General features: G+C 38.1%; 1 protein-coding gene across 2 annotated transcripts in view; it reads left to right on the forward strand.

Annotated features, from left to right (window-relative positions):
• Positions 1-24,611, forward strand: part of NIPAL2 (NIPA like domain containing 2) — a 79,096-nt gene that overhangs the window by 19,927 nt on the left and 34,558 nt on the right. Inside the window, exons 2-4 of one of the 2 annotated variants that reach the window (XM_061123689.1) lie at positions 3,125-3,193; positions 4,245-4,416; positions 19,716-19,775. In XM_061123689.1, the coding sequence (XP_060979672.1) occupies positions 3,125-3,193; positions 4,245-4,416; positions 19,716-19,775 (301 nt within the window). The remainder of the gene's footprint in view (positions 1-3,124; positions 3,194-4,244; positions 4,417-19,715; positions 19,776-24,611) is intronic. The other variant, XM_061123690.1, reaches the window with a different exon arrangement.

Here is a 24,611-nt window from a genome sequence, read left to right on the forward strand (position 1 = left end):
TTTGTATACAAGCTTTTGTGTGGACCCATGTTTTCATTTCTCTTGGATTTATACCTAGGAATGGAATTTCTGAGTCAAATGTAAATTCTGTGCTTAACTTTTTGAAGAACTGCTGGACTGTTTTCCAAAGTGGTTGCACCATTTTATATTTCCATAAGAGTGTGTGAAAATAAATAAAGGTTCCTCCCATCTTCTCTTTTTTAAAAAAAAATAAATAAATAAAAAAAAAAAAAAGAGTGTGTGAGAGTTCTGATTTATCTACCTCCTTACTAATGCTTGTTATTATCTAACTTTTTATTATAGGTATCTCATTTGGTATGAAGTGGTTTATCACCATGGTTTTGGTTTGCAATCCCTAATGACTAGTGATGTCGAACATGTTTGCAATGTGCTTATTAGCCATTTGTCTTTTTTAGAGAAATGTTCGTTCAGATCCTTTGCCCATTTTTAATTGGGTCATTTGTCATTATTACTGCATTATATGAGTTCTTTACAGATTCTAGGTATAAGTCCCTTATCAGATGTATGATCAGATGTCTGATTTCCAAATATTGTCTCCCATTTTATAGATTATCTTTTCACTTTCTTGATCGTGTCCTTTGAAATACACAATTCTTTAATATTGATGAGTCCAATTATTTTTTCTTTGTTGTTTATGCTTTTGATGCCTATCTAAGGGAATCCATGGCCAAATCTAAGGTCACAAAGATTTACCCTTGTGTTTTATTCTGAGAATTTTATAGTATTGGCTCTTACATTTAGGTCTTTGGTTGATTTTGAGCTGATTTTTTTGTATATGGTATGAGGTCGGCAGCCGAACCATTTTATATCTCCGCCAGCAGTGAACAAGAGTTTCAGTTTCTCCACATCCTTACCAACGCTTACTGTTATTTTTTTTAATTGTTTTTGATTTGCCTTTTGCTAATGATTGGTGCTGTTGAGCATTTTTTCATGTGCCTATTGGCCATTTATATATCTTCTTTGGAGAAAAGTCTATTCAAGTTCTTTGACCATTTTTCAGCTGCATCGTTTATTTTTTTGGTGGTGTTCAGTTGTGGGAATTCTTTATATATTTCAGATACCAGTCTTTATCAGATATATGATTTGCAAATATTTCCTCCCATTGTGTGGGTTGCCTTTCACTGTGCTAATAGTGTCCTTTGATGCACAAAATATTTCACTGTTGATAAAGTCCAGCTTATCTATTTTTTCTTCTGTTGCCTGTGCTTTTCATGTCATATCCAAGAAATCATTGCCAAATCCTGCTAACCAATTTCTAAACACTGGGCCTGGTGGTGTTTAAACTACTCAGTGAATCATTTAAAGAATTTTGAAGTAAGTTATTTCTATTCACCAGTTTATTTATAATTACAGAAGATTTTCATAATTACTCATTGAATCCCAAACTTCTTCTGAATTTTTATTTTCCTGATTACTGCCAAATGTACTCAATTGTAAATCGAAAGCATGGAAATAGCACATTATGTTATGATACAATTGTTCCCCATGAGGAATAGTGATCAAAATTGTTGCCAACTGCCTTTATTAGGAAAAGAAAATTCTTAACTGATTAAAGACTATGGATATTATATGTCAGCTATTAAATGGGTTTTCAGCTTTTCTGCTTCATTTTTTAAAAAAATACTGAATTTCACTTCAGCACGCATAATAAAGTTCTAAAACTTCAAAGACATTTTGCATTCTGAAAAGGGTTCCTTGTGCTTGTAATGTTCATTTGAAATTCAAATAATGCTTTGGAATTTGAAGCTAGTTAAAAGTTCTGTATTAAAGAAGAAAAAGGGGGAAGAGTGCCTCTATCATTACTAATTGTTACTACTAGCAGATATTACATCTTTGTACCCAGATAGTAGCAGTAAATGCATCTTTTGAAGTTATTAAATAATACATATGCTATCTATAGTAAACATCTTGGGCAATGTGTCAGAACTTATTTTTTAACCTCTGTAGTTCTTGTTTTAAACCACTATATACTTTTTCAAGCAAGTGTTTTTTTAAGCCCCTCACTGTGTATAGTAGATGACGTAGAAGACCCAGTGGAAGTCTAAGACACGATCCTCTTCCCTTGGAGAATTTGCCATCTCTTGACAGAGCCTGATGATACACGTGACAGTATAAAAGAAGAAATAGGGACGTGCACCATTTAGATTCTGAGACAGTAAAGATGGGCTGTGGTGTCTGAGACGGTTGTAATGAGTGGAGCTCAGATGGCTAGGAGGATGAGTTCTGTTTGGAATGGGCTGAGGGAAGGAGATGCTGTCTGGGTGAGAGGAATGACGTGAGCAAGGTATGACATCTGACCGGAGAAGTCGGGACCCAGGTACCCAAGACAGAGAGAGCAACCTGGAGCGTGCTGTGGACAGCGGGTGTTCAGGATGAGGCTGGATTATGGGGAGCTGGGATGGTCGTTTTATACTTGATATAGTTGACTGTAGAGAGGGACTGTGGGTTCTTGACCAGGGGAGCAGTGGAAAATTTAGTCTGTCACCGGTAGAGTTCATAACACTTTGGAGATAGAGGGATTTTGGAAACATCTTATCTAACTACCCCTGTCTACTGGATCCAGGGAGCTGAAGTAGCTTGCTCAAAGTTGCCCATTAGAAAATAGCAGATCTGAATCTCACATTCATCCTTTAACTCCAAAGCCAATGATCTTTCTTTCATACCACAGTTTTCCAGAATATCTTCCAGTCTACCAGAATATCTTAAGAGAAAGAAAAGAGGGAGAACAGCACTCACATACTTGAGACAGTGAACACCCCGATCAGAGGGGTTGCTGAGGAAAACTGAAACAGAATAAGTAGAAGCATATTAGTGGGAAAAAGGGAGAACCTGATGACTATTTATTTTAGTAAAGGGAGCAAGTATCTAGAGAATTAAATATAGACTGAACTAGTTCTAAAAAATAATACTTGACTAAAGTGAGAAATTAATCCTAATAAAACTGTTATCCATATTCCAAATGACCCTGGCAAATGGGTGCTACGGAAATATTTGCAGAATGAATGAACAAAGGAATGAATGTATCAACTTAAATTTTTGTAGGTTTTTTTTTTCTGGTAAATATCTTACAAATGCTATTTAAAGAAAGCATTTTCTTTTATAGATTCACCTTTTTGGAGTTTTGCTGGCCATTTTAGGAAACCTGGTAATCAGCATTTCCCTAAATATTCAGGTAAGAAGAAGCTTATTTTTCTAACTCTGTAGTTTGATCCAGGGACACATTATGACTTTAATAAGCCTCAGACACTCTTGCCTTCTTCCTTCATTAAAGAAAGTGCATCTTATGTCCTTATTGATATAAAGACAAATGTAGTGCTGATTGGATTGTATCCATGTTTTTTCTTTTGATTTTAAAAGAAGTTAAATATTTTTGTGAACCTCTTAATAGTATTGTATACCCCTGTTAAACTTCACGTGAATTTGTATCACATTGAGAAAAGATGTTCATAATATTGGCATAAACCAAGATTTATTTTAATGTTCTACATTTTCTTATGGTACTTTTATTATTTTCTGAATAGCTCCTGAAGCTTTTAAAAATTTTTTAAAGAAAAAATTTTAAAGTCATCTAGAATTGTGCATACTTCTTAAAGAAGTGAGTTCAGTTATCATTAGAAAATCAAGAGGGGAATAGGGCTTTATTTAATGGCCAGTTTGTCAGGAATTCACATGTTTGCAATAAAAGGATATACTCAAACCAGATATAAATGAGTTCCTCCATCCCAACCCTCTGCTACCAGAACTTTCTGCCCTGTTACATTTATTGTGGTAGCTACTTTGACTCACCCTAAGATATGCTCTCTTTAAATCCCTTTTCCAAAGGTGTTTCTTTAATAATTTATCATATTTATTTCAATGATGTTTATTTTGGGAACCTGATTTTTTTTTTACAATCTAATGAAAGAAGTGTTTTGGTGTGGTAGAATAAAAAGTCACTTAACTCCTTGACATACATCCCATCTTTAGATAGTAATAATGGTATTTATTTCACAGAGTTATGAGAATTAATTAATATGAAGAAGGCCCTTTAAACTATAAAATACTGTGTCAGTATGAGTCACTTTTAGTATGTTTGGAACAAAACAGAAAACCATAATCATTGCTCTATTATAATCTGCAAATAAATTTAAGAGCCTTGAAGCAATTTTATAGGACCAAAATTTTCAAGGCAATTTTTAGTTGCTTGGAAATGTTTTCTTATTTACATCCTGTTTGACTTCTAGAAGTATTCACATCTTCGGTCAGCACAGCAAGAACACCCAAGGCCATACTTCAGGAGCGTGTTGTGGTGGGGTGGGGTCATACTGATGGCCCTGGGAGAGACGGGAAACTTCGCAGCCTATGGATTCGCCCCCATTACTCTCATCGCTCCGTTAGGCTGTATGTCTGTTACAGGTGGGCCATTTTTCTGTGTTTTGACAAATAGAAATTTTAAGAGATCAGAATAATCGGTGAAAAAACATACAACTGAACACAGGCCCAAAAGAAGAAAGTCTGTTTCCTGTTTTCTTAGCATGCTCACTTGGAACAGTTATACTCCTAATTTCAGTTATTCATTGTCATGGTGCCCCATTAACCATGAAGAAACTGGCATTTTGTAGCTGTAACATTTATGTTTAAAAGCCTGATTCCCGGTGTCTGAGTCAATAAATCAATAGCCACAACAAGTGTTATACATGCTTTTTAATCATTAATGAATTATCTTAAAACATTTGTAATAGAATGACATATTTTATTCATATGTTAAACTGACATGACATGCAGAGTCCTTGATGCCTGATCCATAGTTTAGCATCTCTTTTACATTAAGAATTAGATATATTACTATCTATAAGAATGTGTAATTTTACAGTAATGTCATAATTAGCCTGCTTTCAAAATTTTTTATGACCTGCTAGATACATTTAGACAAGAGAATATGAGATGTTGCTAAAGACTAAAGAAAAAGCAAAAATTACTGCTAAAAAAGAGAGCAAATTCTCTAAGCTGTGTTAAAATCAATAAAATCTTTTGAGTTTCACCCTTTATCTGCTGCTATGGAAACAGCATGTTTCTAAGTTTCTGTGAACTTGGAATCTTCATTGAAATAGAAACAAGTTGATGGTTATTGTCTGGTAACAACTAGATCAAGCATATTATCCCAAGTATGATATTTTCCAAAAAATTATATGATATTCTTTTTAAAAACATAATTTAAACTGAAATAATGTATACTCAAAGGGAATTTTGTTTCATTTTGAAAGAAGTTTCCCCTTCTTAATCATTTAAAATATCTTATTTCATAATATACAATAATAGAATGGTTAGCAAAGAATGCTTTTTTTTTTTTTCCAAGAATGCTTTTTTGGCTTTCTAGAAATTGTTCAGTTAAAATCACCCTACTCTGAATAGGCACACAATTTATGTAATCATTTGACATTTTTAAAATTCAGATAAAATCAGCAATTTGAAGGTGTCTTATCTTCTATTTACTACTGCATATACTGTGTACAAGGGCATTCTTTATATTTTTTTCTTCTCAAAATCTGAGAAATAATAGATAAAAAGATATAGTTATATTGTGCTTCCCTGCTGGCATTAATCCTAAAGAACCTGCCTGCCAATGCAGGAGACATAAGAGAGGCAGGTTAGATCCCTGGGTTGGGAAGATCTCCTAGAGGAAGGCATGGCAACCTACTCCAGTATTCTTGTCTGGAGAATCCCATGGACATAGGAGCCTGGAGGACTGTGGTCTATAGGGTCGCAAAGAGTTGCACACGACTGAAGTGACACAGCATGCACACATAGTTATATTGTCACCCTGAGACTTCTACAGGCCCCAATTGTTCTGAAACTGTTGTACTATTTTTCATAGCAAGTGTCTGTTCAGAGCTCATCTCTAGTTTCGTTTCTGATTCTGCTTCATGCTCAGTTTCCATGCAATAGCCTAAAACAGAAGGGTCCAGACAGATCAAACAGAGGCCTGGAGGAGGGTTGAGTGCATCACATTGCACTGAAATTCTCTGTTTATCTCGAATTCCCCAGTCCTGGGAAGCTTTTTTCTGGGAACAAGAAAAGAGCCATTCCAGCTAGCACAAAGGAAGGGGGATGTGCTGGATTTCTTATAAAGACCCAGAGATCTCACAGAAATGAAGATAAGCCAGGCCTCTTGGGACCCGAAGTGAGAATTCGGAAATTATCAGAGATGAAGGGCCAGCCCTGATAAGCTCCTCACAGCCCTTCGTGAAGCCGCCTGTGAAGCCACTCATCTTGGCATGACTCGCTCGAAGCTCTCATTAATAATGGGAGGTTTTCAGTCTAACCGCCTTCCCCTCCGAGAGCGCCCTCCCAGGTTTGCTGGAGGGGCAGGGCAGTCCATGCACCTGCAGACTTGGAGATGGGCTCTTCTCCATGCTATCCTTCCTTTTTCTTTGTCTACCCCTGGCCTGGATTAATGTTTCAACTTTAGAACATTTTTAGCAACCTCCCTCTCTACCCATTTAAAATGATTCCAAGAAGTAAAACTATAGCCTCAAACACAAATTGTTTCCTGCTTTACAGTCTTTGCACACAGTAATATATGCTCATAAATAATATTCCCACAGCACTCCTGAGTTGAGTTCAGGTCACTGTGCAGTGTTGTGGGTGGGTAAGGAATGCTGGAGATGGAGGATTTTCCACAGAACAACCCCCTACCACTTGTATGATTCTTTATAAAGGTTCTAGAAACTCTAGAAAACGTGAAGCAAAGGGGACAGTATTTTTTAATAAATATGTTATCCTATGGCTGTGTCTACAGCTGAGGCAGAGAAGTGTCTACACTTACTAATTTCATTTTCCCTATTATTTCTTGGGAGCTTCAAGAAGGAAATCAAACCTTCCTTTGATTTTTTTTTTTTAAAGGTAATATTTATTGCAATGTTGCATGAGAGATTACATGTTCTTTTCTGACTTTTCTGCTGTCTTTTGTGGCTTTCAAAGTTTGAAAAGAAAAAAAATATAAGAAAGAAAGAAAACTGAAGTCCAAAACAGTTTTTTTTTTTTTAAATTTTAGCTCTTAAGTCCAAGTGAAGGAACTTTCTTCCATCTTCTTCATTCTCCTTGGGTAGCCTGGTTCATACCAATACACTGTGTTCCTTTTTCTCCTCTCCAGAAGTAAGGCGATACTGTGTGGGTCATCATCTCACTACGCCCAGGCTGCTAATATGTCAGTCCCACTGCTTTGTCTTACATAATCAAAATTCCTCCTCCCTTTGTACACTTCAGTGCAACAGACTTTTTTTTTAGGACTAGCACGTAAGAAGCACTACGGTAACCACCCTGGATATTTCAGTTTGTACTCCACCCACGTTCTCGCCTTGAACCATCTTCCTTTCTAGTCTTTCTTTCCTTCTCTCTGTGTATCCTGCTGCTCTACACTGACATGCTTACCTGGAGGTGGCATTTCTCAGGCATCAGTTTTACTGATGGTTTCATAGGCGTTCTCAGAAACAAAGAATTCTGTAATCAAGCAGGTTTCTGCAATATTGGATTTAAAACAGTACACAGGTTTCCTGAGTAGAGGATTTCTTGAGGCTCTGGGATAGGCCCAGGCATGCTGTCAATTTTTCAGAAGCAAATGCAGTAAGCCAGCTTTCCAAATCTGTTGTCCACAAGATACCTTTATAAGAAGCATCTCAAGGGACAACAGTTCTGCAGAAAACCCTCTAGAGAGTCCTTACGGCAACACTCACAGGCAGTCAGAGCGTTCTAGAGACTCAGACAGGATAGATACCTCGCCGGTACCTACAGCAGGGTGGGGAGGTGGATAATGGGAGTAATCCTGATACACAGGCAGATCTGAATGCCCAGGCCTGAGTCCTCTTTTGGAGAAAGAGGCTCAGAGGCCTCATATTCTTGTATCTCCTTATACGTTTACCTTCCTTTTCTCCCTGAAGGGCTTCCTCAGTGAATAATAAGTATAAAAGCTTATTTTGGCTAAAATGCTGATTATATGCTGGCAGGCTTCCCTGGTGGCTCAGACAGACAAGAATCCACCCACAATGCAGGAGACCTGGGTTCAATCCCTGGGTCGGGAGAGAGAAATGGCTACCCCCATCCTTTCAAGAAGGAAATGGCAACCCACTCCATGGAGAATCCCATGGACAGAGGAGTCTGGTAGGCTACAATCCATTGGGCCACAAAGAGTCAGACATGACTGAGTGACTGCCAGTTTTCCTCTTTTTCATGGTTAATTCTAGGAGTTTGTTTTTCCATTAATTAAGAAATCTTAAGAGTTGGTGTTTCAGTTGCACCTGGAAAGCTCTGTGACCTCAGGCAAGTTGCTTAGATGGGTTTATGCCTCAATTCCCTCATCTGTAAAATGGGAATAAAAACAGTTCTTCCCTCAGAGGTTGTCATGGGGAAGAACTGAGTAAACACACACACTTAGGAACAGTGTTGGTGTTTGACACAGTGACAAATCTAGCCATTGTCACTGTGATTTATATTTTTAATTAACTAGAAACACAGTACATTATTCTTTAAAAGGGAGTTTACTTCATGCTTCTGAAGATGGCTGGTTGTTAAATTCTCAAAAATGAATAAACCACTTCAGGAAATGCCTTTTATTGTCCTTACCATTGTTGTCGTTCATTGTTCAGTCACTAAAGTCGTGTCTGACTCTTTGCAACCCCGTGGACTGCAGCACACCAGGCTTACCTGTCCTTCACTATCTCCCAGAGTTTGCTCAAATTCAGGTTCATTGAGTCAGTGATGCCATCCAACCATCTCATCTTCCGTTGCCCCCTACACCTCCTCCCATCAATCTTTCCAGCATCAGAGTCTTTTCCAATGAGTTGGTTGTTTGCATCAGGTGGCCGAAGCATTGGAGCTTCAGCATCGGTCCTCCAGTAATTAATTAATTCTCAGGGAGAAAAAGGGTGGGCTCCTCACCGCTCATTTGTTTAGCCATTAAGCAGCAATTATCCTATGACTCCTCCACATATTACCCACCAAAATGTGTCGGAAAATACCAGCATTTCCAAATAACCTAGCAAAAACAAATACATATAAAAAACAGACTCAGAATTTTGTCCAAGGGAAAACAATCTGAAATGTGCGTGCAACTTTCTGTCTTCTTGCTCTGGCTTCAGAGCACTTTTGTTCACTTGCTAATTAACTTCAGAGAGACATTCAGGTCTAACTGCAATTTGAGAAAGTGTTTTTCTGAGAAACTATTTATTACACCAGAAATCCAATAAGGAGAAATAAGTTGGATATTCTGTGCAGTTTGTAATAAAATTTTAAACTGCTGCTAATCTTTCCTGTCCCTCTTCCCCAGGAGGCCCTTTTTTTTTTTTTTTTTTTGCTTCTGTACTAAATTAAACCAGCTTCTTCTCTGCTCCCTTAGCACCCTGCATGGGCCCTCCTCTCATCTATTTGGTGCCTTTTTGTGAATTAGAAAAAGGCAGCCTTTCTCATGATACTTTATTTTGATCTGCAGATTATCTTAATACAATAATTTGATGGGAGGAGGACACTCTCGTGCCATCTGTCAGAAAATTGTCCTGAGAAATACACGAAGCACCAAGATCTGAGATGTGGGTGGTGCCCCCTCAAATGTAGTGTCTTTGTGCAGTGCACAACCTGTTCAACTGCATGTAGAAGCTTTGACCCTTACTTCCCCTTTGGCAACTCTCATCGTGCTCAGAGTGACCTGTTTAATGTTCATCTTGGCCATTCATCTGAGACCAGGAGACTGGGACTCTGTGTCATGTGGCCTGCTGTCTGATTTTTTCAGGAGAGCCTGATACAAGAAATCATACAATACAGCCTCACAGAATTGGTTTGAATTTGAATTTTGATACAGTGAGGATTGTGTTCTAGGATGTCCTGTTCCAGGATATTGAAAGAGAAGTGTTCTGTTCTGTTCTAGGGTGTTATTTGTGTGCTTTCTCACTTCAGCTGTGTCCGACTCTTTGCGATCCCATAAACTGTAGCCTGCCAGGTTCCTCTGTCCATGGGATTCTCCAGGCAAGAATACTGGAGCGGGTTGCCATTTCCTTCTCCAAGGTGTTATTTAAAAGATTTCAATTCCTGATGAAGTGCAGTAGTTAAACATTTTTTGCAAAGAACTTGTGAATACTCACTTCTGTACATACTTACAGGTTTATTAGCCTGTCCTTTGGAGGGTTGAGTTAGATTATTTGTGCATCTATTAATACAAAGTGTGCCCTTACATTTCATGTTTTCCTTTTCCTGTTTATCCCCTGATGGTGATCTATGCTATGCATAAGCATTAAGAGATGAGTGAAAATAATAAAGTTGTCAATAATCTGAAGAGTTGAAGCCACAAAAAATGAAGGAGGTTCATGGTAGACTTCTCTCAGTATAAAATTGACTTGTCTAGGGGTAGCTAGGGAGTGGGATATGAAGGGATGTTGTTGTGGGGGCAGGAAGGGTGGGAGAAATAAAAACATGATGGACATTTTTCCGCTCTATACCTCTGAGTGTATTGATTGAAAGTAGTTGGAGTTCAGAGAATAGATCACCTTTTTCCCAGTTAAATTCAGGTAACAACAGTTTGGAAATAGTTAAAGGTAGGAAACTAATGCTGAATGAGCATCCACCATGCCAGGTACTGTATGAGACATACAACCTTATTATTTTACTTAATTACTGCCCAGATGAATAGAAGTGAGTAATAAGTAGATTAAACTCATGATGAATTATATGAGATCAAACACTTGGAATTTTATATGGAATGATAAAATTAATAGCAGTGAGGTCTCCTTGGCCCTGGGATAATTTCCTAGGAGAAGTAGTCACCCTGTGACGAGGCTAATTTGAATTAAGGCTGGAGATCTGAACTGCTCTGGGAAAATGAGGAGAGAATGAAGCAGATGACTGGTAAGTCTTTCCCATCACGCATTTTCCCTAACATGCTGGCTTTTGTTCAAATTGAAATTCATGATGTGGAAATATATGTTGTTTCATGTATTTCTGTGTGCCGTTATGAAGCTGTAAGCTGCAGTGTGTCTGTATTCCATTAAACAATGGTCATAGCGCAGCCAGAAAACCCTGGTGAGGCCTTTTGGAATTCCAGAGAAGTCATCTCAAGCAGTAACTTTGGTCTCCAAGATTTTTATTAGAAACAAATGAAGGAAAACACAAACAGGCCCATGAGCAAGTGACCTGTAGCGCCCACAAACCTCGATGAGGTGGATTCTCTGTCCTTTAATGCCCTGTGCTCGGGGCCAGCCCGAATGAGGTTGTCAGGGCTCTAGACCTCATGTGATAGGGGCACTTTACATTGAAAATATGTGGAAAATACCCCTTTTCTCGGTGGCTTGCTGGGTTGTCTGCCCTAGCACATTGTCCCAAAAACCTGCCTAAGTAAAATGTGTGGAATAAATCCCAGAGGTCCTCATTTTATGTCTGCTCATGCACTCTCAGCTGAAAGCATTCCCAAAACCCAAGAACCTTTATTTGAAACATCTTTTCCACCCATCCTTATTTTTGAGAACACCACAGAGTATTTCTAAAGAAATTGCTGCTGATGATATGTTGCCCTATTACGTGTATAATACAGAGTTAATCCTGTCAGTGATAGTGTTTTTACATTTGTGGAGTCCTTTCAATTTAATCACTAGTGTATATCAAGAAAAATGTAGAAAAGATGTTTGTTCTTAATCCAGGTAACTTTCCTCTTTTGAAACTATGCATGTTACCTATAATTTCATTATCTTCAAGAAATGACAATGGCAATTTTTTCTCTTTTTAAAAAAATTGAGGTGTAGTTAATTTACAGTATTGTGTCCGTTTCATGTACACAGCAAAGTGATTTAGTTATATACGTGTGCGTGTTTTTCAGACTCTTTTCCATGATAGTGTTATAAAATAGTGAGTGTGTCTCCCTGTGCTATCCAGTAGGTCCTTGTTGTTTACCTATTTTATATTTGTATCTAGAGTGTAACCATGAGTTTGTTTTCTACATCTGTGAGTTTCTTTCTGTGTTGCAAATAAATTCATTTGTATCATTTTCTTAGATTCCACAAATAAGTGATAACACAATATTTGTCTTTCTCTGTCTGCCTTACTTCACTTAATATGAAAATCTCTAGGTCTGTCAATGTTGCTGCAAATGGCATTATGTCATCCTTTTCATGGCTGAGTAATATTCCATTGTATATATGTGCCACACCTTCTTTATCCACTCAGCTGTCGGCTCATCTGTCAGTGGACATTTAAGTTGCTTGCATGTCTTGACTGGTGTAAATAGTGCTGCTATGAATATGGGGGTGCATGTATCTCTTTGAATTGTAGTTTTGTCTGGATGTATGCTCAGGAGTGGAATTCCAGATTGTACGGTAACTCTATTTTTAGTTTTTTAGGCAACTTCCATACTGTTCTCCATAGTGGCTGTACCAATTTACCTTCCCATCAGTGGTGTAGGAAGGTTCCTTTTTCTCCACACCCTCTAGCAATTTTTTTACTAGCATGAATTATTGGATACTTTCATTCCTGCTGATGTAGGCAGTGGGACAACTCTTTTCTCTGTCAAGAAACATTTTTCAGAGTGTCACATCCTCAGATTTTCGAATCCCAATTCCTTGGAATTCATTGTAATTGACATACTTTTCTCCTCCAATTCTACAACTAAGGAGGAATGATCCTTTTGGAGAAGTCCGCACCTCAAAACGGTTAGAGTTGCTTGAGCCTGTGAGTGCACTCAACATGCCCACGTATTTGAAGTTTGATTGTGACTGACATGAAAGTGCTTTTGTGGTTTGCTTTTTAGCAGTACAATAAAGTTGCCATTTTAAGTGGTCAGAAACCACAAGCCAGATATTTACATGTGAGGAACTGTTTGTAGCATTATTGTATAAATATGTTCTTTTCATGTCATGGGATCTTTTTTTTATAAAAGAGTGTTTTCTTTAGTACTTTGTGTTCTGCTTTCCTGTATTATAAACATATACCCTGGTTTCTCTTCAGATTATAGAGGTTAAACAATAAATTGAATATCTAGGCAGGAGAGCTGATGGAATTTTTATTTGCGGACTAGATCAGAGTTTACAGACGGGTGGCCTGTAGACCAAATCTGGCCTCTGCTGTGTTTGTTTTGCTCAAAGAATGCTTTTTAAGAATACAAATTAATTTCCCATGTTTAAAAATTGGACAGTGATGCACAAAAACTGGATTTTTGTCTTAAAAGAATCAGATCTGGTAACACTGGACTTGAGGTTGGCTAGGACTGAATTCTGGCTACTGCCTTTCACTGATCTTGTGTACACCAGGTCACCACAGGCCCACAGCCCCTGATCAACGTAACCCACCGCCCTCATTGTTCCTTCTTCTTTAGAGGATTACCCAACGGGCCCCTGTAGGCATTTGGGTTTGTGACCCTGGAACCAAAGGTTTTTCCTTTCCAGCTGAATCACATAAGATAATCACATTTAAATAAAGTGTAATTGATTTTTTAAAACTTTGGGTTAGATCTATCTTTATAGCAGTGGTCATAAAAGGGTAAAAAAGTGGAGAGAAGTAAATAAATGTGAACGAAAAAATAGCCATACCATAACACATTTGAATGGTTACTGAAGCCTCTTTTGTGTTCTTAAACCCTTAATAAAAAAAAAATTATTGTTTGTGTTGGAGGAGAGAATTTAAGTAAAATGTGTACATATATCATCATGCTGCAAATTGAAACATGTCTACACTTGGGACTGACAGCTCCTCACGCCTGTACCTGGTGCAGCTGAAGCCACGGGGATCTTGGCTTGGCCTCTGTCTGTTTTCATCTGGAAATCCAAATCAGAATGTCCATGTATCTCACCCTTGTACAGGGCCATGACGGGAAATCGTTTCCATTCTGCCTGCAAGCCAGGTGACGCTTCCTCACCAAAAAGAGTATAGATGACTTCCCAATAGGAGTCAGTCCGTTATAACTGTTGTTGATTCTCCTGACCATGAAGTATTATGATCAAGGCTGTGTGAATACTTTAATAAACGGCACCTTGGGAGCACTCTTTTGCACCAAATCCAAGAAGACACTTTTTTGTACTTTTCTTTTACATAGTATTCCTGCTGTATTTTTTCCCATGATTCCTACATAACCACTGTTTAATTTGGGTGTGTTATCTTTCATAGGCTACCTTTTTTTTTTCTTTTAATGCATTTAATCATTGTGGTCCTCAGTGCCTCTGGAGTCACTGTGCTCACCATGCAATGAATTCGCTCCTGTGCTCAGGAGCACTCTGTGTAGGCCTGTGTCTGGGAGCACTCTCTGTGTAGAAGCATGATCTGTGAAAGCCAGGATGGAAAAGGATTTATGAACCTCTACTCAACCATGCCTTTAGTCAAAAATGCACATAAAACTGTGAGTGCTCAACCTAGGGCTCTGTAGTAACTTTAGTTTAATCATACTTAGTAAAAATCTGTTCATTTACCAGTATTATCTGTTCCAATGCTTTTTAAACTATTGATCTTAAGATGCTCTATTTTAAAATATTAATTTCTACTATAGAAATAAAAGTGTAATAGTTGTCTCCCCCTTGTACATGTTTAGAAGGCAAGGTTGTTGTTATAGCAACAGCTAGACAGGGCTGAGTTTGACAGATCTCTGATTGCAGAGGTATATGGGAACAGTTCAGTTTGCTTATTTTTTTCTCATTTAAAAAATTTACTACTATTCTTGACAACCTGAAGGGGTGGGATAGGAGTGGGCAGGGTGGCTCAAGAGGGAGGGTGTGTATATATAATTATGACTGATTCTACTTGTATGGCAGAAACCAACACAACATTGTAAAGCAGTCATCCTCCAATTAAAAATAAATAAAATTAAAATTTACTGCTGTTCTTAGAAATCATGTTATCAGCTGTTGCTCAGAAACTTGTCTTTTTGCTCAACACAGAGCTCATTTTAATCATGATTTGCAACATAAATTAGTTATAAGTAGATGTATCTTAATAGAATGTTCTTTTTCATTACTTTCTTAGCTAGATAAATTTTTTAAAGTCTCATTCCCTATCTTAGCTAAAATTTTGTAGCAAATTACATGTTTTCTCAAAACTTGGAAAATGAATCAGGCACATAAATTCTTTCAGAAAGTAAAAGTAGCATATTTGTGTTTCATAAGACTCTGATAACTATTTTATGGCAATTGATATAATTTAATGTATATAGTATATTTCAAGTTTATTTTTACCAATCATGTCCTTTTTGCTTTTAGCAATGAAATTGTCTACTACATAGCATCCTTCTGTCTTCCTTCGAAAGTGACATTATTTCTGAAATTGTGGCTTAGCAATGAGAAGGAAAATGATGCCTTTCTTACTCTAAGGAAGGAAATGAAGTATAGTATGCTAAAAAGCGCTCTGAAGTGGGACAAGGAAATATGGGTGCTGTGCTGTAATATAAATGTTTGTTAAATGAACAGATCAATAAATATGAGACAAGGAAATATGGGTACAGCTGTGCTGTAATATAAATGTTTGTTAAATGAACAGATCAATAAATATGAGACCTTTGAACCTCAGTTTCCCAACTGTAAAGGTTAGAACCTAGGTTAGAGTAAATTATTATTAGTAGTAAATTATTATAGAGTAAGTTACTCTAGGTTAGAGTAACTGTAAAGGTTAGACTAGATTATCTCTGTGTCTCCTACTAGCTCTAAAATCTCCTTATTCCATGTAAGCAGTGTCTCCCTTCTTGCTGGAAACCTTCACTGTGAAATAGACATCTCAAGGATTGTTATAATGGAATGCATTTAGTATGTGTTAGTGTAATGATATTTTACCTATTTTTTTATTGTTACCTATTGTTAATCCATCTCCCTCTGCTTGCAGGGGCTTTCCTGGTAGGTTAGTTGGTAAAGAATCCACCTGCAATGCAGAAGACCCTGGTTTGATTCCTGGGTCGGGAAGATCCCCTGGAGAAGGGCTGCTTGGAAACATTCCTTACATAATTACACAGGAAGTCTGTAATAGGAGTTGGGAGTGAGATCTTGATTTTTTTTAATACCTTTTCTAAGGCTCTAACATGTGAAATTAGTTTCCCTGAATTATTTTGGTCCAAATCTGAAATAGAAATTTTTCATACATTTTTATGCTAGTCCCAAACTCAGTTCTTAACGCAATGAGCTATGTATCTATGCACTAATTTATCTGTAGAAAATATTGCTTTAATGTTCTAAAGCCACTGTTGTTGTTGTTCGGTTGCTAAGTTGTGTCCAACTCTTTGTGACCCCATAGACTGCAGCACACGAGGCTTCCCTGTCCTTCACTATCTCCCGGAGTTTGCTCAAACTCATGTCCATTGAGTCAGTGATGCCATCCAACCATTTCATCCTGTTACCCCCTTCTCCTCCTGCCCTCAATCTTTCGCAGTATCAGGGTCTTTTCCAGTGACTTGGCTCTTTGTATCATGTGGCCAAAGTGGTGGAGCTTCAGCGTCAGGTGTTCCAATGAATATTCAGGGCTATTTTCCTTTAGGATTGACTGGTTTGATCTCCTTGCTGTCCAAGGATCTCTCAAGAGTCTTCTCCAGCACCACAGATCGAAAGCATCGATTCTTCAGCACTCAGCCTTCTTTATAGTCCAACTCTCACATCTGTGCATGACTACTGGAAAAACCATAGCTTTGACTATACAGACCTTTGTCTCAAAGTGATGTCTCTGCTTTTTAATATGCTGTCTAGGTTGGTCATAACTTTTTTTCCGAGGAGCAGCCGTGCCACACAATCAAACTCACACTTGGTGGACATTTCCCATGCTCTGTTTATTTTGTGTGAAACCTCTGTTTCTGTAAATAACCTGCCCGGGAAAGATCTGCAAGGACATGTCTCACTTGAATAAGAGAGGCTAGGTTGAGAAAAGATGGAGGAAGCATATGGAGATCCCAGCTTATCTTGAATGAAGGTTTCTGGTGTGGGTTTGTGCTTTTGTTTTAAATCAGTTGCCAGAATACCAGATATGCGTGTGTGTGTGTGTTAGTCAGTCAGTCATATCCAACTCTTTGTGATCCCATGGACTGTAGCCTGCCAGGCTCCTTTGCCCATAAAATTCTCTAGGCAAGAATACTGGAGTGGGTAGCCATTCACTTCTCCGGAGGATCATCCTGACCCAGGGATTGAACCCAGGTCTCCTGCATTGCAAGCAGATTCTTTACCATCTGAGCCACCAGGGTAACCGCAACATCAGACAGAGTTACTTTCACGTGTAACTGATTTGGTGGATTATAATTCAGACTCATTAAAATTATACCTATGAAGAATTTTTAATGATATGGCAAATTGTTTTTAATACAGTAACTGAGAAAAGAAATTTTGCATTGTGATTTGATTTCAACAAAGGGAAGTAAACACACAAGTTTATTAACTATGGTTTTTTCCTAGGTGATAATATTATTTTATGGTATTTTTTCTTTCTGTATTTTTGCTTTAAAAAACAAAAAATTCAGCTAATGGTTTTTTAAAAATTTTAAACACAAGTTATGTTGTGAGGTTTTGTTTTTTGTGTTTGTATTATTGCAAATTTGGATGTTCCCATTTTCTCATGATTCCAGAGGAGGAACAACTCAGATTCAATTTACCCCACACATCTTAGTAGGTCATGGTTCAGTTGTAAGGTTGAGGATTCATTAGCATCAGTAATGGGAAAGAGGGTTCTAAACATCACAAGGGTCAACAAATGCAGGAGATCCCAGCAACCCTTTTATTTATGTGCTGGGTACTAACTCCTTGGGCTTCCCTGGTGGCTCAGATGGTTAAGAATCCGTCTTTAATTCAGGAGCCCTGGGTTCGATCCCTGGGTCAGGAAGATTCCCTGGAGAAGGGAATGGCTATCCACTTCAGTATTCGTGCCTGGAGAATTCCATGGCTAGAGGAGCCTGGTGGGCTACAGCCCATGGGGTCCCAATGAGTTGGACATGACTGAGCAACTAACACACACACACTAACTACATACAAGAGATCTTGAAAAAAATAAGACATATCTCAGGACTTCCCTGGAGGTCCAGTAGTTAAGAATCTGCCTTCCAATGCAGGGGTTGTGAGTTCAATCCCTGGTTAGGGAACTAAGATCGCACACAATGCAAGGCAACTAAACCCACATGCCACAACTAAGGCCCCACACAGCCAAATAAATAGTTTTAAAAAAGACATATCTTAGAGTAAAAGAGCCAAAATATCTTTTGCAGGAAACAGGCAAAAAAAAAAAGTCTTATGTAATGAGAAAACTGTATGAGGGGTAATGACACATATGGGTGGAGTGGTCAACTCAGTCTGGGAGAATCCAGAGGTGTTGCTTGAGTCCAGAGTTGGGTTAAAAGATGGAGGCAGAGATGCACAGGGAACCACTTGTAGAAAAGTCCTTTAGCATGAAACTCAGTGGTGGTTCTGGGAATTATGATTAATTTAGTAAGAGTGGACACAGAATATAGAAGAGATCAAGAGCAAACATGGCAAGGAAATTGCCAGGAGTAAAATCATGGCTGTCTTTGAACATCATACTTAGTAGTTTGGCCTTTGTCCTTTGTGACAGGAAGCCATTAAAAGGTTTTAAGCTGTGGATTTACATTTGATTTGCCTTTTAGAAGGATGAAACTGGAGCCTATTATACAGAGTGAAGTAAGCCAGAAAGATAAAGAACATTACAGCATACTAACACATATATATGGAATTTAGAAAGATGGTAACGATAACCCTATATGCAAAACAGAAAAAGAGACACAGAAGTACAGAACAGACTTTTGAACTCTGTGGGAGAAGGTGAGGGTGGGATGTTTCAAAAGAACAGCATGTATACTATCTATGGTGAAACAGATCACCAGCCCAGGTGGGATGCATGAGACAAGTGCTCCGGCCTGGTGCACTGGGAAGACCCAGAGGAATCGGGTGGAGAGGGAGGTGGGAGGGGGGATCGGGATGGGGAATATGTGTAACTCTATGGCTGATTCATATCAATGTATGACAAAACCCACTGAAATGTTGTGAAGTAATTAGCCTCCAACTAATATAAAAAAAAAAAAAAAAGATGCCTCTAGCGCTGTGGGGAAGGGGTAGTGAAATGGGAGGCTCCAGAGGGGAGCTGTTACCACCGTGAGGTGAAGCTGGCCGGAATTGTGACAGAGGGAATGAAGATGCAGGGGTGGACTTGAGAGAGTGAAATCCCAACGTAGATCCTGACCCAGTAGGCTGTTGGATGTGTCGTGTGAAGGAGAGGGGAGACCAGGAGGAGCCCTCGGGTCCTGGTGTTGTTGGAAGATGGGATTATGGGAGGAGATGAGGGGAAGTATGTGTCAGTTTGAGATATAAAGTTAAGGGTTTTTTTCTTTTTTTTTTTTGTCCATTTTTCCTTCCCTTCTGTCTCTTTCTGCCTTTCCATCCTTCCCTTCTGTTTCTACCTTCCTCCTTCCTTCCTTACTCCCTCCCTACCTCTTTCTTTCTTTTCTTTTCACTCAGGCATTTAGTCATTCAGTCAGCCTTTATTAAGCCCTCACTGTAGGCCATGCACTATCCCAGTCACTGCTGTAGGTTCATTATAAAGCAGGCCCATTTCCGTGAACCCTCAGCCATGAGGGGAAAGAGGCCGTTTCCACGGCCACAGTCACCGGGTGTCTCTGACCAGGACACAGCTAGTCAGACCTGAGACTACTTAACTCCTTTCAAATGGCGTTGCATAATACGTGTTTTTCTATTTGGAAACACCTCTAATGGCCATTTTCTTTCTAGGTAGTGCTATTATTTCTGTTATGTTTCTGAGAGAAAATTTGAGAGCCTCGGATTTACTAGGTAAGTAATTATTTAATTCAGGTAATTAAAGCTCTGTTTGATGAGGAAATAACTAATCCTATCCATTAAGAATATGTGCTTTAAAAGCAAGGAACAAATTACTGAAATGGATATAGTGTCATCTAGAGGCGAACATTATCCTGCCTCGGAGTTGCCATCTGCTCTTTGACATGAAATATGTGCATCTTCATTGTGGCCGCTGCCCAAGCTATTGACCACAGCAGATCATTATTGTACAGTATTATTACTATTGTGAATGTTATGAAAATTTTATGAACGTAATAAAATCCAAGAAAACATCTGTGTTACCTAATAGAGTATTCCACTTCAAAGGACATATTTGATAGATTGTTCCATGGAGGGACTACATGAAAATGAAAACCACATCCAAAAATTAGATGTACCAATTAACTACCTAATTTTTTGTTAGCCTTTTCCAAAAGTAACATAGAATATTGATCTTCAAAATTTTATTTAGGGGTAATTCCCTGGCAATCCAGTGGTGAGGACTCCACGTACTCACTGCTGAGGATTCGGGTTCAATCCCTGGTCAGGAAACTTAAGATCTCACAAGCTGTGCAGTATAGCCAAAAAAAAAAATTTTTTTTTAAATTTATAAATACAGCTATTAATGAAAAATCACAGTAGCCTTACTGGCTGTAAAAAATGTTTCTGCTATCTTCTACCTCTTGTTGGAAATATCACTGGTGAGAAGAATTATAAAAATTCATATTTTCTCCCTTGACAAAATCCTGTCTGAATTACTGCCGACATATGATAATGAGTATGAGACTTTAGGCACTTTAAATAAAGCCATGTCTACTCAGTTCCAAGGAGATCATATTAAAAAAAAACTGTTTGAGTTTAAATGTGACACCAGCATTGGTATGTTGAACATTTGTTTCCCTGATCATGTTTCCCTTGAGCCTAGTGTCTTGAAGGAGTTTTCACTTTTTCTTTTTCCTCCTTGATTTGATTCTGCTGGTAGAGTTTTTTAGTCAACACTGTCAAATTTTCATGGTTAAAATGTTTTTCAAAATGCATTCATATGTGAATTGTGGCTTTTCAAATACATTATTTTTCTATACTCTTTTTTTGTACTATGGTTATGGCCTCATTTGGGGACGTTGTGTGGAATCAGAAATAAGAATGAGCAATGCCTGAGTTTTATAGATTAAAGCAATTAGGTCCTACATTATGTTTCTCATTTATTAAAAGTCTTATGGAAACTTTAAGTCCTTTAATCTTACATATGTCATCTTTTGTAATTAATGGCTGATTAATGTTTAAATAAATGTAAGGTATTTAATGAAATAATACAGATGGATATAGAGGAAGTCTTGCCAGTTATTATGAACCCTTGTGATAAAACGATGATTAAGAGAGAATCCCTGCCTTCAAGTAATATGGTCAATGATCAAATATATACAGAAATACATTTTTAAAAGCAGAAAATAATATGTGTTATACGCCTGAACCGTTAGTTTAGAACAGAGTTTCTCAGCCTCAGCACTACTAACATTTTAGGTTGGATAATTCATCATAGGGGGATGTCCTGTGCATTGTAGTGTGTTTAGCAGCATCCCTTTTGGCCTTTACCCATTCGCTGCCAGTAGCACACTCTGCCCCAGTTATGACAACCAAAAATAACTTCAAACATTGTCACATCTCCCTTGGGGGGCGGAGGGCAGGCAAAATTGCCTCCGGTTGAGAACCACTGGTTTAGAATAAAGAGAGATTACTCTAGTTAGAAAGCTTAGAGAGGATTTTCTGTAGCACAGATACCATTTGAATTAGTTCTGACAGCATGGACCACCTCTGAGCATTTGGAGGATGGCAAACAGAGGGAATAACATGAGCATGTTGACAAATGAATGAAAAGGTAAGATAAGTTTCTATGTAGTACTGTGCTACAAGCACTGCCAGTGAGGATTGGGAGAAAAATTAATGAAAGTCATAGCTATAAGAAGGAAAGAAATAGAAATATCAATATGTGCCAGTGATTTGATTATATTCTTAGAAAACCCAAGATCAACTGAACATTACTAAAAGCAGTAAACTAGTTCCACATCAAAGGATATAAAATAAACTCACTCTCAAAGGTTCAAAGCTGGATTCAACTTCTGCTGTCAACTGTGTGGCCAACATATTACTTAACTTCTCTAAGCCAGTTTGCTGACAAATATAGAAGACGATTTTAAGGGTCAAATTGGATAATTGATACAAGCACTTTGAGACATGGAAAGCCCTGTTATTAATAATAAAATTATTATTTCTATGATTAACTTCATTCCTAAGAGGTAATACTAAAAACATAGGAAATACACTCACATACACATGTAACAACAACAACAACAAAAAACCCTCGATCAATTCTTTGATTCTCTGCTAATTTTTCTTACTTTAAAAATAGCCAAGATTTATTAAATATCTATTTCTTTCAGGTACTATAAGTGTTTTGCATGAACCGTCTCATTTAAATGTAGGAACATTCATTTACAGATCTGCTTTGTTGTTGTTGTTTAGTTGCTAAGTCGTGTCCAACTCTTTTGCAACCCCAGGCTCCTCTGTCCATGGGATTTCCCAGGCAAGAATACTGGAGTGGGTTGCAATTTCCCATTCAAAGAGTTACATGACTTTTGCTAAATTACTTAATCCCTTTAAGCCCCAAATTTCCTCATCCTTAAAATGAAGATAATATTACCTATGTCATAGGATTAAACAAGTATATAAAACTTGTGTATGTAAGACTCTTGGAAGAGGGTCTGTCATGTAATAAGTCCTCAATAATGGCCGCTATTATTATCATAGCTATTAATACCACCACCCACCACTCTGTGCTGTTTCTTCATGAAAGAAAACCTTGATTAGGATATTTTAGCGAACTTTAGTAATCCAGGTAACATTTCCCACAACTCTGAGTTTTTTTGCCTTTTACCTGAATGCTTTTTGAGCAGGGATTTATCTGTTATCATATTTGTATCATACTGTAGTTAAAAGTGATCAATTCTTGATTAACGTTACAGGAATAAGAAAGGGCATAGTCACCGATTCCATATCCGTGCCTCCGACAGCAATACCATATGATTGTCATGACTTGAGATGTTATAACCCTTTTCAGGCTTAGGGAAGGACTCTTCCCCAACCATCCTCAGTAGTGTGTTAGGTCACATGTATTTTCTTGGGACCTATATTGCTGTTGCCTTGAGAAAACTTGGCTCTTTCTGTTAAAAGCTAAAAATTCATTGTTTTTTCTTTACAGGGACTGAGACCAAACAGGGGAAAGAGTAGTTAGTGGCATTTTATACAAGATTAACATATAAGCATGCTAAAAATCAAATTGTCAAAATGTGTAAAAGAAAATCATTTATTTTTCCCTGCTTCAGGCAAATGAAAGTTTGTTTTTCATGATGGAACAAATGAAGATTTTTTTGGACCATGTGGAAACAAGCTGAACTAATTTATTGCCAAATGTTGATCTGTGGCTATGAAGCTTTTCACCACTAGCCTCAAAAAATGACCTCACAAAAGCTATGTCTGAAAGAAATCACCAACTATTATTAATTCAATGACAGGCTTTGGACTGTGCTCTGATTCTTAGTGGATTAGTAACTTTAAATTATTTTAATGATTATTTTTCCTCTAAAATGCACCAAAATTCTCTCCCCTTCAATCAGCCAAAACTATAGTATTTCCCCCTCTCCTCCCTTAGTCATCAAAAATACCGAATCTAATAGTCTGTGGGATCCTAGTTGACTTAAGTCCAGACATTGTCATCATAAAAATAAAAATTACATCAGCACTCTCCAGAGTAACTTGATTATTTCAAGTCACCTATATGTGGTTTCCCCATTGATAGAATGTCAAGAGACTAATAGTGAGATGAAGACTACTTCCTTCCTTCCTTCTCCCACACTAGAGGTCAGCTTGGTTTGAAGCCAGGACCTAGAATACTAATCTAGCCAAACAAAAAATCATTTCTAGTTGAGAGGACAGATTGGCTATTTGGTTTTAAAACTGGCTCAAGAATGGGAGACTTTATGATGGTAGATTCAGAACAATTTAAATTCACTATATTATTTCGATAAGTTAAATGAGCAGGGTGACAGTATACACCCTACTTAGTTAACTTATTGGAAGGACTGATGCTGAAGCTGCAGCTCCAATACTTTGGCCACCTGACATGAATAGCCGACTCATTGGAAAAGACCCTGAAGCTGGGAAAGATTGAAGTCAAAAGGAGAAGGGGATGACAGAGGATGAGATGGTTAGATAGCATCACTGACTCAATGGACATGAGTTTGAGCAAACTCCAAGAAATGGTGAAGGACAGGGAAGCATGGCATGCTGCAGTCCGTGGGGGTCACAAAGAGTCAGACATGACTTAGCGACTGAACAACACTTTTGAGACTTGCCAATCCAGGCCTTCTTCAGGACTTGGCCTTGAGCCTGAGGAATCTGGAGAGACTATACTAAGGAGAAGGCACCCTTTGGTGTGAAGGAATCCAGTTTATGCTGTGGTACTTAGTGGTATGCCACTAAAGCAATAGCTGGACCACCATTGATCAGGCGGCACATTGCAGGCTCTTAGAGAAGCAGACAGCAAGGTAGGTTAAGGTCAAGTTAGCGGAATTTTTCAACTCTTGAGGCTATCAGAAGTCAGGTCAAACCAGATTTCAGAAGCTAGCTTAACCGCAGTTAACACTAACTGGCAATGAGCTGGAGGAGTGGGGACACAATTAAAAGCAATTTCAGGTTTTACTTAAGGAGAAGGGTGGGCTGGGAAACTGGGTGTCTTTTGAGGAAGAACTGTGCAAGTGGATTCTAGAATCCAAG

The sequence above is a fragment of the Dama dama genome, chromosome 21 (genome assembly GCF_033118175.1).
Source record: "Dama dama isolate Ldn47 chromosome 21, ASM3311817v1, whole genome shotgun sequence".
Lineage (NCBI taxonomy): Eukaryota > Metazoa > Chordata > Mammalia > Artiodactyla > Cervidae > Dama > Dama dama.